This window comes from Somniosus microcephalus, chromosome 13 (genome assembly GCF_052327205.1).
Source record: "Somniosus microcephalus isolate GS21.2 chromosome 13, FLI_Smic_1.0, whole genome shotgun sequence".
NCBI lineage: Eukaryota > Metazoa > Chordata > Chondrichthyes > Squaliformes > Somniosidae > Somniosus > Somniosus microcephalus.
In genome coordinates this window covers 281593-296692 of record NC_140999.1, presented here as the reverse complement: position 1 = coordinate 296692, position 15100 = coordinate 281593, and the positions used below count along the sequence as shown (strand labels likewise).

Here is a 15100-nt window from a genome sequence, read left to right as displayed (position 1 = left end):
ACAATGACATCACACCGACACTGACATCACTCCGACACTGACATCACTCCGACAATGACATCGCTCCGACACTGACATCACTCCGACACTGACATCGCTCCGACACTGACATCGCTCCGACACTGACATCGCCCCGACACTGACATCGCTCCGACACTGACATCGCTCCGACAATGACATCGCTCCGACACTGACATCGCTCCGACACTGACAGCACTCCGACACTGACATCACTCCGACACTGACATCACTCTGACAATGACATCACTCCGACACTGGCATCGCTCCGACACTGACATCACTCCGACGCTGACATCGCTCCGACAATGACACCACTCCGACAATGACATCACTCCGACACTGACATCACTCAGACACTGACATCACTCCGACACTGACATCACTCCGACACTGACATCACTCTGACACTGACATCACTCCGACAATGACATCACACCGACAATGACATCACTCCGACACTGACATCACACCGACAATGACATCACTCCGACAATGACTTCACTCCGACACTGACATCACTCCGACACTGACATCACTCCGACACTTACATCGCTCCGACACTGACATCGCTCCGACACTGACATCGCCCCGACACTGACATCGCTCCGACACTGACATCGCTCCGACAATGACATCGCTCCGACACTGACATCGCTCCGACACTGACAGCACTCCGACACTGACATCACTCCGACACTGACATCACTCTGACAATGACATCACTCCGACACTGGCATCGCTCCGACACTGACATCACTCCGACGCTGACATCGCTCCGACAATGACACCACTCCGACAATGACATCACTCCGACACTGACATCACTCAGACACTGACATCACTCCGACACTGACATCACTCCGACACTGACATCACTCTGACACTGACATCACTCCGACAATGACATCACACCGACAATGACATCACTCCGACACTGACATCACACCGACAATGACATCACTCCGACAATGACTTCACTCCGACACTGACATCACTCCGACACTGACATCACTCCGAAAATGACATCACTCCGACACTGACATCGCTCCGACACTGACATCACTCCGACACTGACATCACTCCGACACTGACATCACTCCGACAATGACTTCACTCCGACACTGACATCACTCCGACACTGACATCGCTCCGACAATGACATCACTCCGACAATGACATCACTCCGACAATGACATCATTCCGACACTGACATCACTCCGACACTGACATCACTCCGACACTGACATCGCTCCGACACTGACATCACTCCGACAATGACATCACTCTGAAACTGACATCACTCCGACACTGACATCGCTCTGACAATGACATCACTCCGACAATGACATCACTCCGACGCTGACATCGCTCCGACAATGACACCACTCCGACAATGACATCACTCCGACACTGACATCACTCCGACCCTGACATCACTCCGACACTGACATCACTCCGACACTGACATCACTCCGACACTGACATCACACCGACAATGACATCACTCCGACACTGACATCACACCGACAATGACATCACTCCGACAATGACTTCACTCCGACACTGACATCACTCCGACACTGTCATCACTCCGACAATGACATCACTCCGACACTGACATCACTCCGACAATGACATCACTCCGACAAAGACATCACTCCGAAACTGACATCACTCCGACACTGACATCACTCCGATACTGACATCACTCCGACAATGACATCACTCCGACACTGACATCACTCCGACACTGACATCACTCCGACACTGACTTCGCTCCGACACTGACATCACTCCGACACTGACATCACTCCGACAATGACATCACTCCGACACTGACATCACTCCGACACTGACATCGCTCCGACAATGACATCACTCCGACACTGACATCACTCCGACAATGTTATTACTGCGACACTGACATCGCTCCGACACTGACATCACTCCGACACTGACATCACTCCGACAATGACATCACTCCGACACTGGCATCACTTCGACAATGACATCGCTCCGACACTGACATCACTCCGACACTGACATCACTGCGACAATGACATCACTCCGACACTGACATCACTCCGACACTGACATCACTCCGACACTGACATCACTCCGACAATGACATTACTCCGACACTGACATCGCTCCGACACTGACATCACTCTGACAATGACATCAGTCCGATACTGACATCACTCCGACAATGACATCACACCGACACTGACATCACTCCGACAATGACATCACTCCGACACTGACATCACTCCGACACTGACATCACTCTGACAATGACATCAGTCCGACACTGACATCACTCCCACAATGACATCACACCGACACTGACATCACTCCGACACTGACATCACTCCGACACTGACATCGCTCCGACACTGACATCGCTCCGACACTGACATCGCCCCAACACTGACATCGCTCCGACACTGACATCGCTCCGACAACGACATTGCTCCGACACTGACATCGCTCCGACACTGATATCACTCCGACACTGACATCGCTCCGACAATGACATCACTCCGACACTGACATCACTCCGACAATGTTATTACTGCGACACTGACATCGCTCCGACACTGACATCACTCCGACACTGACATCACTCCGACAATGACATCACTCCGACACTGGCATCACTTCGACAATGACATCGCTCCGACACTGACATCACTCCGACACTGACATCACTGCGACAATGACATCACTCCGACACTGACATCACTCCGACACTGACATCACTCCGACACTGACATCACTCCGACAATGACATTACTCCGACACTGACATCGCACCGACACTGACATCACTCTGACAATGACATCAGTCCGATACTGACATCACTCCGACAATGACATCACACCGACACTGACATCACTCCGACAATGACATCACTCCGACACTGACATCACTCCGACACTGACATCACTCTGACAATGACATCAGTCCGACACTGACATCACTCCCACAATGACATCACACCGACACTGACATCACTCCGACACTGACATCACTCCGACACTGACATCGCTCCGACACTGACATCGCTCCGACACTGACATCGCCCCAACACTGACATCGCTCCGACACTGACATCGCTCCGACAACGACATTGCTCCGACACTGACATCGCTCCGACACTGACAGCACTCCGACACTGACATCACTCCGACACTGACATCACTCTGACAATGACATCGATCCGACACTGGCATCGCTCCGACACTGACATCACTCCGACACTGACATCACTCCGACACTGACTTTGCTCCGACACTGACTTTGCTCCGACACTGACTTTGCTCCGACACTGACTTCGCTCCGACACTGACATCACTCCGACAATGACATCACTCCGACAATGACATCACTCCAACACTGACTTCGCTCCGACACTGACATCACTCCGACAATGACATCACTCCGACAATGACATCACTCCAACACTGACATCACTCCGACACTGACATCGCTCCGACAATGACATCACTCCGACACTGGCATCGCTCCGACACTGACATCACTCCGACACTGACATCACTCCGACACTGACTTTGCTCCGACACTGACATCACTCCGACAATGACATCACTCCGACAATGACATCACTCCAACACTCACTTCGCTCTGACACTGACATCACTCCGACAATGACATCACTCCGACAATGACATCACTCCAACACTGACATCACTCCGACACTGACATCGCTCCGACACTGACATCACTCTGACAATGACATCACTCCGACAATGACATCACTCCAACACTGACATCACTCCGACACTGACATCGCTCCAACACTGACTTCGCTCCGACACTGACATCACTCCGACAATGACATCACTCCGACAATGACATCACTCCAACACTGACATCACTCCGACACTGACATCGCTCCGACACTGACATCACTCTGACAATGACATCACTCCGACAATGATATCACTCCGACACTGACATCGCTCCGACACTGACATCACTCCGACACTGACATCACTCCGACACTGACATCACTCCGACACTGACCTCACTCCGACAATGACATCGCCCCGACACTGACATCACTCCGACACTGACATCGCTCCGACAATGACATCACTCCGACAATGACATCACTCCAACAATGACATCACTCCGACACTGACATCATTCCGACACTGACATCACTCCGACACTGACATCACTCTGACACTGACATCGCTCCGACACTGACATCACTCCGACAATGACATCACTCTGAAACTGACATCACTCCGACACTGACATCACTCCGACACTGACATCACTCTGACACTGACATCACTCCGACACTGACATCACACCGACAATGACATCACTCCGACACTGACATCACACCGACAATGACATCACTCCGACAATGACTTCACTCCGACACTGACATCACTCCGACACTGACATCACTCCGACAATGACATCACTCCGACACTGACATCACTCCGACAATGACATCACTCCGACAAAGACATCACTCCGAAACTGACATCACTCCGACACTGACATCACTCCGATACTGACATCACTCCGACACTGACATCACTCCGACACTGACATCACTCCGACACTGACATCACTCCGACACTGACATCACTCCGACACTGACTTCGCTCCGACACTGACATCACTCCGACAATGACATCACTCCGACACTGACATCACTCCGACACTGATATCACTCCGACACTGACATCGCTCCGACAATGACATCACTCCGACACTGACATCACTCCGACAATGTTATTACTGCGACACTGACATCGCTCCGACACTGACATCACTCCGACACTGACATCACTCCGACAATGACATCACTCCGACACTGGCATCACTTCGACAATGACATCGCTCCGACACTGACATCACTCCGACACTGACATCACTGCGACAATGACATCACTCCGACACTGACATCACTCCGACACTGACATCACTCCGACACTAACATCACTCCGACAATGACATTACTCTGACACTGACATCGCTCCGACACTGACATCACTGTGACAATGACATCAGTCCGATACTGACATCACTCCGACAATGACATCACACCGACACTGACATCACTCCGACAATGACATCACTCCGTCACTGACATCGCTCCGACACTGACATCACTCTGGCAATGACATCAGTCCGACACTGACATCACTCCCACAATGACATCACACCGACACTGACATCACTCCGACACTGACATCACTCCGACAATGACATCGCTCCGACACTGACATCACTCCGACACTGACATCGCTCCGACACTGACATCGCTCCGACACTGACATCGCCCCGACACTGACATCGCTCCGACACTGACATCGCTCCGACAATGACATCGCTCCGACACTGACATCGCTCCGACACTGACAGCACTCCGACACTGACATCACTCCGACACTGACATCACTCTGACAATGACATCACTCCGACACTGGCATCGCTCCGACACTGACATCACTCCGACGCTGACATCGCTCCGACAATGACACCACTCCGACAATGACATCACTCCGACACTGACATCACTCAGACACTGACATCACTCCGACACTGACATCACTCCGACACTGACATCACTCTGACACTGACATCACTCCGACAATGACATCACACCGACAATGACATCACTCCGACACTGACATCACACCGACAATGACATCACTCCGACAATGACTTCACTCCGACACTGACATCACTCCGACACTGACATCACTCCGAAAATGACATCACTCCGACACTGACATCGCTCCGACACTGACATCACTCCGACACTGACATCACTCCGACACTGACATCACTCCGACACTGACATCACTCCGACACTGACCTCACTCCGACAATGACATCACTCCGACACTGACTTCGCTCCGACACTGACATCTCTCTGACACTGAATTTGCTCCGACACTGACATCACTCCGACACTGACATCGCTCCGACACTGACCTCACTCTGACAATGACATCACTCCGACAATGACATCGCCCCGACACTGACATCACTCCGACACTGACATCACTCCGACAATGACATCACTCCGACAATGACTTCACTCCGACACTGACATCACTCCGACACTGACATCGCTCCGACAATGACATCACTCCGACAATGACATCACTCCGACAATGACATCACTCCGACACTGACATCATTCCGACACTGACATCACTCCGACACTGACATCACTCCGACACTGACATCGCTCCGACACTGACATCACTCCGACAATGACATCACTCTGAAACTGACATCACTCCGACACTGACATCGCTCTGACAATGACATCACTCCGACAATGAGATCACTCCAACGCTGACATCGCTCCGACAATGACACCACTCCGACAATGACATCACTCCGACACTGACATCACTCTGACACTGACATCACTCCGACACTGACATCACTCCGACACTGACATCACTCTGACACTGACATCACTCCGACACTGACATCACACCGACAATGACATCACTCCGACACTGACATCACACCGACAATGACATCACTCCGACAATGAATTCACTCCGACACTGACATCACTCCGACACTGACATCACTCCGACAATGACATCACTCCGACACTGACATCACTCCGACAATGACATCACTCCGACAAAGACATCACTCCGAAACTGACATCACTCCGACACTGACATCACTCCGATACTGACATCACTCCGACACTGACATCACTCCGACACTGACATCACTCTGACACTGACATCACTCCGACACTGACTTCGCTCCGACACTGACATCACTCCGACACTGACATCACTCCGACAATGACATCACTCCGACACTGACATCACTCCGACACTGACATCACTCCGACACTGATATCACTCCGACACTGACATCGCTCCGACAATGACATCACTCCGACACTGACATCACTCCGACAATGTTATTACTGCGACACTGACATCGCTCCGACACTGACATCACTCCGACACTGACATCACTCCGACAATGACATCACTCCGACACTGGCATCACTTCGACAATGACATCGCTCCGACACTGACATCACTCCGACACTGACATCACTGCGACAATGACATCACTCCGAAACTGACATCACTCCGACACTGACATCACTCCGACACTGACATCACTCCGACAATGACATTACTCTGACACTGACATCGCTCCGACACTGACATCACTCTGACAATGACATCAGTCCGATACTGACATCACTCCGACAATGACATCACACCGACACTGACATCACTCCGACAATGACATCACTCCGACACTGACATCGCTCCGACACTGACATCACTCTGACAATGACATCAGTCCGACACTGACATCACTCCCACAATGACATCACACCGACACTGACATCACTCCGACACTGACATCACTCCGACAATGACATCGCTCCGACACTGACATCACTCCGACACTGACATCGCTCCGACACTGACATCGCTCCGACACTGACATCGCCCCGACACTGACATCACTCCGACACTGACATCACTCCGACAATGACATCGCTCCGACACTGACATCACTCCGACACTGACATCGCTCCGACACTGACATCGCTCCGACACTGACATCGCCCCGACACTGACATCGCTCCGACACTGACATCGCTCCGACAATGACATTGCTCCGACACTGACATCGCCCCGACACTGACATCGCTCCGACACTGACATCGCTCCGACAATGACATTGCTCCGACACTGACATCGCTCCGACACTGACAGCACTCCGACACTGACATCACTCCGACACTGACATCACTCTGACAATGACATCACTCCGACACTGGCATCGCTCCGACACTGACATCACTCCGACACTGACATCACTCCGACACTGACTTTACTCCGACACTGACTTTGCTCCGACACTGACTTCGCTCCGACACTGACATCACTCCGACAATGACATCACTCCGACAATGACATCACTCCAACACTGACTTCGCTCCGACACTGACATCACTCCGACAATGACATCACTCCGACAATGACATCACTCCAACACTGACATCACTCCGACACTGACATCGCTCCGACACTGACATCACTCTGACAATGACATCACTCCGACAATGACATCACTCCAACACTGACATCACTCCGACACTGACATCGCTCCGACACTGACTTCGCTCCGACACTGACATCGCTCTGATATTATCCCATTGATGTTCCAGCAGTTTGCGGCGCAAATATGGCGTGCGATGTTGATGGTGAAACAGAGCACAATTCACCTCGTTCATCACTAAACTTGCCATTGCAGCTATCTCTGGCCATGTGGGAGCAGGAGTCGGCCATTTGGCCCCTCGAGCCGGCCCCACAATTCAGTAAGATCATGTCTGATCTTCTACCTCAACTCTACTTTCCCGCACTATCCCCATATCCCTCGATTCCCTCTGTGTCCAAAAATCTATCGATCTCTGTCTTGAATATACTCAACGACTGAGCCTCCACAGCCCTCTGGGGCAGAGAATTGCAAAGATTCACCACCCTCTGAGTGAAGAAATTTCTCCTCATCTCAGTCCTAAATGGCCGACCTCTTATTCTGAGACTGTGACCCCTGGTTCTAGACTCCCCAGCCAGGGGAAACATCCTCCCTGCATCTACCCTATCAAGTCCTTAAGAATTTTATACGTTTCAATGGCTGAACTCCAGACAGTAAAGGCCCAATCTACTCAATCTTTCCTCATAGGACAGTCCTCTCATCCCAGGAATCAGTCTAGTGAACCTTCGTTACACCGTCACTAAGGCAAGTATATCCTTCCTTAGGTAAGATTTTAACCCATGGACCAGCAGTAAATTCCAGAAAGATTATTTTTAATTGGTAAATCTGCTTGTCCAGAAACTGGGATTCCAAAGTGCGATTGAGATTCAGTGTCTGTCAAGAGTAAAGTAATTCCATTTAATCTGATCTTTCTTTTCAGACAAACTGCATCTCAAGTGAATCAGGTAATAGCGCAGGCCGTAAGGACATGAAGCGAGTTCAGGAGACTGACAGAATCACCATCAACTTACAACTCAGAAATCTCAACACAGTGCGAATCAAATTGGGGCTGGAGTTAAACTCTGATGAGAAAAAAGAGCTTTAATGGGAGAGTTAGGGGACTAGAGGGGTGGGCTTCGATTTGTGAGTTAGGGGACTAGAGGGATGGGCTTCGATTTGTGAGTTAGGGGACTAGAGGGATGGGCTTTGATGGGAGAGTTAGGGGACTAGAGGGATGGGCTTCGATGGGAGAGTTAGGGGACTGGAGGGATGGGCTTCGATGGGAGAGTTAGGGGACTAGAGGGATGGGCTTCGATTTGTGAGTTAGGGGACGAGAGGGATGGGCTTTGACGGAAGAGTTAGGGGACTAGAGGGATGGGCTTTGATGAGAGAGTTAGGGGACTGGAGGGATGGGCTTCGATGGGAGAGTTAGGGGACTAGAGGGATGGGCTTTGATGGGAGTGTTAGGGGACTGGAGGGGTGGGCTTCGATGGAAGAGTTAGGGGACCAGAGGGATCGGCTTCGATGGGGGAATTAGGGGGCTAGAGGGATGGGCTTTGATGAGAGAGTTAGGGGACTAGAGGGATGGGCTTTGACGGAAGAGTTAGGGGACCAGAGGGATGGGCTTTGATGAGCGAGTTAGGGAACTAGAGGGATGGGCTTTGATGAGAGAGTTAGGGGACTAGAGGGATGGGCTTTGATGGAAGAGTTAGGGGACTAGAGGGATGGGCTTTGATGGAAGAGTTAGGGGGCTAGAGGGATGGGCTTTGATGAGAGAGTTAGGGGACTAGAGGGATGGGCTTTGATGAGAGAGTTAGGGGACTAGAGGGATGGGCTTTGACGGAAGAGTTAGGGGACCAGAGGGATGGGCTTTGATGAGCGAGTTAGGGAACTAGAGGGATGGGCTTTGATGAGAGAGTTAGGGGACTAGAGGGATGGGCTTTGATGGAAGAGTTAGGGGACTAGAGGGATGGGCTTTGATGGAAGAGTTAGGGGGCTAGAGGGATGGGCTTTGATGAGAGAGTTAGGGGACTAGAGGGATGGGCTTTGACGGAAGAGTTAGGGGACCAGAGGGATGGGCTTTGATGAGCGAGTTAGGGAACTAGAGGGATGGGCTTTGATGAGAGAGTTAGGGGACTAGAGGGATGGGCTTTGATGGAAGAGTTAGGGGACTAGAGGGATGGGCTTTGATGGAAGAGTTAGGGGGCTAGAGGGATGGACTTTGATGAGAGAGTTAGGGGACTAGAGGGATGGGCTTTGACGGAAGAGTTAGGGGACCAGAGGGATGGGCTTTGATGAGCGAGTTAGGGAACTAGAGGGATGGGCTTTGATGGGAGAGTTAGGGGACTAGAGGGATGGGCTTCGATGAGAGAGTTAGGGGACTAGAGGGATGGGCTTTGATGGGAGAGTTAGGGGACTAGAGGGATGGGCTTTGATGAGAGAGTTAGGGGACTAGAGGGATGGGCTTCGATGGGAGAGTTAGGGGACTAGAGGGATGGGCTTTGATGGGAGAGTTAGGGGACTCGAGGGATGGGCTTTGATGGGAGAGTTAGGGGACTAGAGGGATGGGCTTTGATGAGAGAGTTAGGGGACTAGAGGGATGGGCTTTGATGGGAGAGTTAGGGGACTAGAGGGATGGGCTTTGATGAGAGAGTTAGGGGACTAGAGGGATGGGCTTTGATGAGAGAGTTAGGGGACTAGAGGGATGGGCTTTGATGGGAGAGTTAGGGGACTCGAGGGATGGGCTTTGATGGGAGAGTTAGGGGACTGGAGGGACGGGCTTCGATGGGAGAGTTAGGGTACTAGAGGGATGGGCTTCGATGGGACAGTTAGGGTACTAGAGGGATGGGCTTCGATGGGAGAGTTAGGAGACTAGAGGGATGGGCTTCGATGGGAGAGTTAGGGGACTAGAGGGATGGGCTTCGATGGGAGAGTTAGTGGACGAGAGGGATGGGCTTTGATGGGAGAGTTAGGGGACTAGAGGGATGGGTTTCGATGGGAGAGTTAGGGGACTAGAGGGATGGGCTTCGATGGGAGAGTTAGGGGACTAGAGGGATGGGTTTCGATGGGAGAGTTAGGGGACGAGAGGGATGGGCTTCGATGGGAGAGTTAGGGGACGAGAGGGATGGGTTTCGATGGGAGAGTTAGGGGACGAGAGGGATGGGCTTCGATGGGAGAGTTAGGGGACTAGAGGGATGGGCTTCGATGGGAGAGTTAGGGGACTGGAGGGATGGGCTTTGATGGGAGAGTTAGGGGACTAGAGGGATGGGCTTCGATGGGAGAGTTAGGGGACTAGAGGGATGGGCTTTGATGAGAGAGTTAGGGGACGAGAGGGATGGGCTTTGATGGGAGAGTTAGGGGGCTAGAGGGATGGGCTTTGATGAGAGAGTTAGGGGACTAGAGGGATGGGCTTTGATGAGAGAGTTAGGGGACTAGAGGGATGGGCTTTGACGGAAGAGTTAGGGGACCAGAGGGATGGGCTTTGATGAGCGAGTTAGGGAACTAGAGGGATGGGCTTTGATGAGAGAGTTAGGGGACTAGAGGGATGGGCTTTGATGGAAGAGTTAGGGGACTAGAGGGATGGGCTTTGATGGAAGAGTTAGGGGGCTAGAGGGATGGGCTTTGATGAGAGAGTTAGGGGACTAGAGGGATGGGCTTTGACGGAAGAGTTAGGGGACCAGAGGGATGGGCTTTGATGAGCGAGTTAGGGAACTAGAGGGATGGGCTTTGATGAGAGAGTTAGGGGACTAGAGGGATGGGCTTTGATGGAAGAGTTAGGGGACTAGAGGGATGGGCTTTGATGGAAGAGTTAGGGGGCTAGAGGGATGGACTTTGATGAGAGAGTTAGGGGACTAGAGGGATGGGCTTTGACGGAAGAGTTAGGGGACCAGAGGGATGGGCTTTGATGAGCGAGTTAGGGAACTAGAGGGATGGGCTTTGATGGGAGAGTTAGGGGACTAGAGGGATGGGCTTCGATGAGAGAGTTAGGGGACTAGAGGGATGGGCTTTGATGGGAGAGTTAGGGGACTAGAGGGATGGGCTTTGATGAGAGAGTTAGGGGACTAGAGGGATGGGCTTCGATGGGAGAGTTAGGGGACTAGAGGGATGGGCTTTGATGGGAGAGTTAGGGGACTCGAGGGATGGGCTTTGATGGGAGAGTTAGGGGACTAGAGGGATGGGCTTTGATGAGAGAGTTAGGGGACTAGAGGGATGGGCTTTGATGGGAGAGTTAGGGGACTAGAGGGATGGGCTTTGATGAGAGAGTTAGGGGACTAGAGGGATGGGCTTTGATGAGAGAGTTAGGGGACTAGAGGGATGGGCTTTGATGGGAGAGTTAGGGGACTCGAGGGATGGGCTTTGATGGGAGAGTTAGGGGACTGGAGGGACGGGCTTCGATGGGAGAGTTAGGGTACTAGAGGGATGGGCTTCGATGGGACAGTTAGGGTACTAGAGGGATGGGCTTCGATGGGAGAGTTAGGGGACTAGAGGGATGGGCTTCGATGGGAGAGTTAGGGGACTAGAGGGATGGGCTTCGATGGGAGAGTTAGTGGACGAGAGGGATGGGCTTTGATGGGAGAGTTAGGGGACTAGAGGGATGGGTTTCGATGGGAGAGTTAGGGGACTAGAGGGATGGGCTTCGATGGGAGAGTTAGGGGACTAGAGGGATGGGTTTCGATGGGAGAGTTAGGGGACGAGAGGGATGGGCTTCGATGGGAGAGTTAGGGGACGAGAGGGATGGGTTTCGATGGGAGAGTTAGGGGACGAGAGGGATGGGCTTCGATGGGAGAGTTAGGGGACTAGAGGGATGGGCTTCGATGGGAGAGTTAGGGGACTGGAGGGATGGGCTTTGATGGGAGAGTTAGGGGACTAGAGGGATGGGCTTCGATGGGAGAGTTAGGGGACTAGAGGGATGGGCTTTGATGAGAGAGTTAGGGGACGAGAGGGATGGGCTTTGATGGGAGAGTTAGGGGACTAGAGGGATGGGCTTCGATGGGAGAGTTAGGGGACTGGAGGGATGGGCTTCGATGGGAGAGTTAGGGGACTAGAGGGATGGGCTTCGATGGGAGTGTTAGGGGACTAGAGGGATGGGCTTCGATGGGAGAGTTAGGGGACTGGAGGGGTGGGCTTTAATGGGAGAGTTAGGGGACTAGAGGGATGGGCTTCGATGGGAGAGTTAGGGGACTGGAGGGATGGGCTTCGATGGGAGAGTTAGGGGACTAGAGGGATGGGCTTCGATGGGGGAATTAGGGGGCTAGAGGGATGGGCTTGGATTGGAGAGTTAAGGGACTAGAGGGGTGGGCTTTGATGGGAGAGTTACGATACTGAGGATAGGATTTGATGGTTTTGCTTGTCCCTGACTTTGCTTTTGTTTCCTTTGGTGTTCGTGTTTTCAGAAACCTGCAAGATCGGTCTGGAATCATCCTCTGCAAATCAGCTCCAGATCCGAAGGATGGCCAATCTCCCTGGAAGCAGCTGGAGTGAATGGAGTGAAATTATCTTCATCCCAGCAGGTCATAAAACTGGAAATATCCTTCCCAGAAAACATTGCAGGAGAGTGAGCGGGGTGGGGGGTTCAGTGAGGGGGGGTCGGGGGGTCAGTGAGGGGGGTCGGGGGGGTCGGGGTCAGTGAGGGGGGTCGGGGGGTCAGGGGTCAGTGAGGGGTTTCGGGGCCAGTGAGGGGGCGTCGGGGTCAGTGAGGGGGGTCGGGGTCATTGAGGGGGGTCGAGGGGTCGGGATCAGTGAGGGGGGCTCGGGGTCAGTGAGGGGGTTGGGGTCAGTGAGGGGGGTCAGGTTCAGTGAGGGGGCCGGGGGGTCGGGGTCAGTGAGTGGGTTCGGGGGGTCAGGGGTCAGTGAGGGGGGTCGGGGGGTCGGTGGGTCGGGGTCAGTGAGGGGGTCGGGGTCAGTGAGCGGGGGTCGGGGTCAGTGAGGGGGGGCCGGGGTCAGTGAGGGGGTCGGGGGGCTCGGGGGCCAGTGAGGGGGTCGGGTCAGTTTGGGGGTCGGGGTCAGTGAGGGGGGGTCGGGGGTCAGTGAGGGGGTCAGGGGGTAGGGGTCAGTAGGGGGGGTCGGGGTCTGTAAGGGGGGTCAGTGAGGGGGGTTGGGGCAGTGAGGGGGTCGGGTCAGTTTGGGGGTCGGGGTCAGTGAGGGGGGTCGGGGGTCAGTGAGGGGTTCGGGGGTCAGTGAGGGGTGGCTCGGGGTCAATGAGGGGGGTCGGGGGGTCGGGGTCAGGATATGAACAGGCCCATCAGCTGGGTGTGAGTTTACAAACTGACCGCTGACTGACCTGTGAAGAGGTCAGTGGTGTCGAAAGTTACTTTTGCTGTTTCGCATGGACGGTATTTGCAAAAAGCCATTTTATTTATTTAATAGAAATCACCCAAAGTCTGTACCTGCGTTTTTCATTTATTGATGGTCGCAGTCCGGATTGCCCGGGGGAGCGGCAAGTACAACTCCAATGGCGGGTGAGTGTAGACAGCAGAGCACTCCCCCCCCCCCACTCCCTGTCTGTCTCTCCCCCCCTCTCTCTCTGTCTGTCTCCCCCCTCCCCCTCTCTCTCTCTGTCTCACCCCCTCTCTCTCTCTGTCTCTCACCCCCTCGCCTCTGTCTGTCTCTCCCCTCTCTCTCTGTCTGTCTCTCCCCTCTCTCTCTCTCTGTCTCTCCCCTCTCTCTCTGTCTGTCTCTCCCCACTCTGTCTGTTTCTCCCCCTTTCTCTCTCTGTCTCCCCCCCCCCCTCCGCCTCTGTCTGTCTCTCCCTGTAATGTATATACCTTTAAGGGGGGAACTATGTTTTACAGCTCATGTATATTGCAGTACCGGCAGTGACCACACCTGTATATAGCACTGAGTAGTAATCTGTACAGATCAGTTGCAGTGTGAGCCACGTTGAGTAAACACCTGTTGTACCGTTCTCCGCAGTCTGTGTCTTATTATACACGGACGCAACATTGGCGACGAGGCAGGTTCGAACCTACCTGCAACTCTGCATCACCTCCCGGGGATTCGTTCCTGGAGATCAGTGGATTGGAGGTCAAGGCCAGAGACTCGG

General features: G+C 53.1%; 1 protein-coding gene across 1 annotated transcript in view; it reads left to right on the top strand.

Annotated features, from left to right (window-relative positions):
- The window catches only part of LOC147107936 (interleukin-12 receptor subunit beta-1-like), a 182232-nt gene that overhangs the window by 97367 nt on the left and 69765 nt on the right, over window positions 1-15100 (top strand). Inside the window, exons 6-8 of the mRNA XM_086005973.1 lie at window positions 8999-9023; window positions 13452-13568; window positions 14425-14516. Of these exons, the coding sequence (XP_085862099.1) occupies window positions 8999-9023; window positions 13452-13568; window positions 14425-14516 (234 nt within the window). The remainder of the gene's footprint in view (window positions 1-8998; window positions 9024-13451; window positions 13569-14424; window positions 14517-15100) is intronic.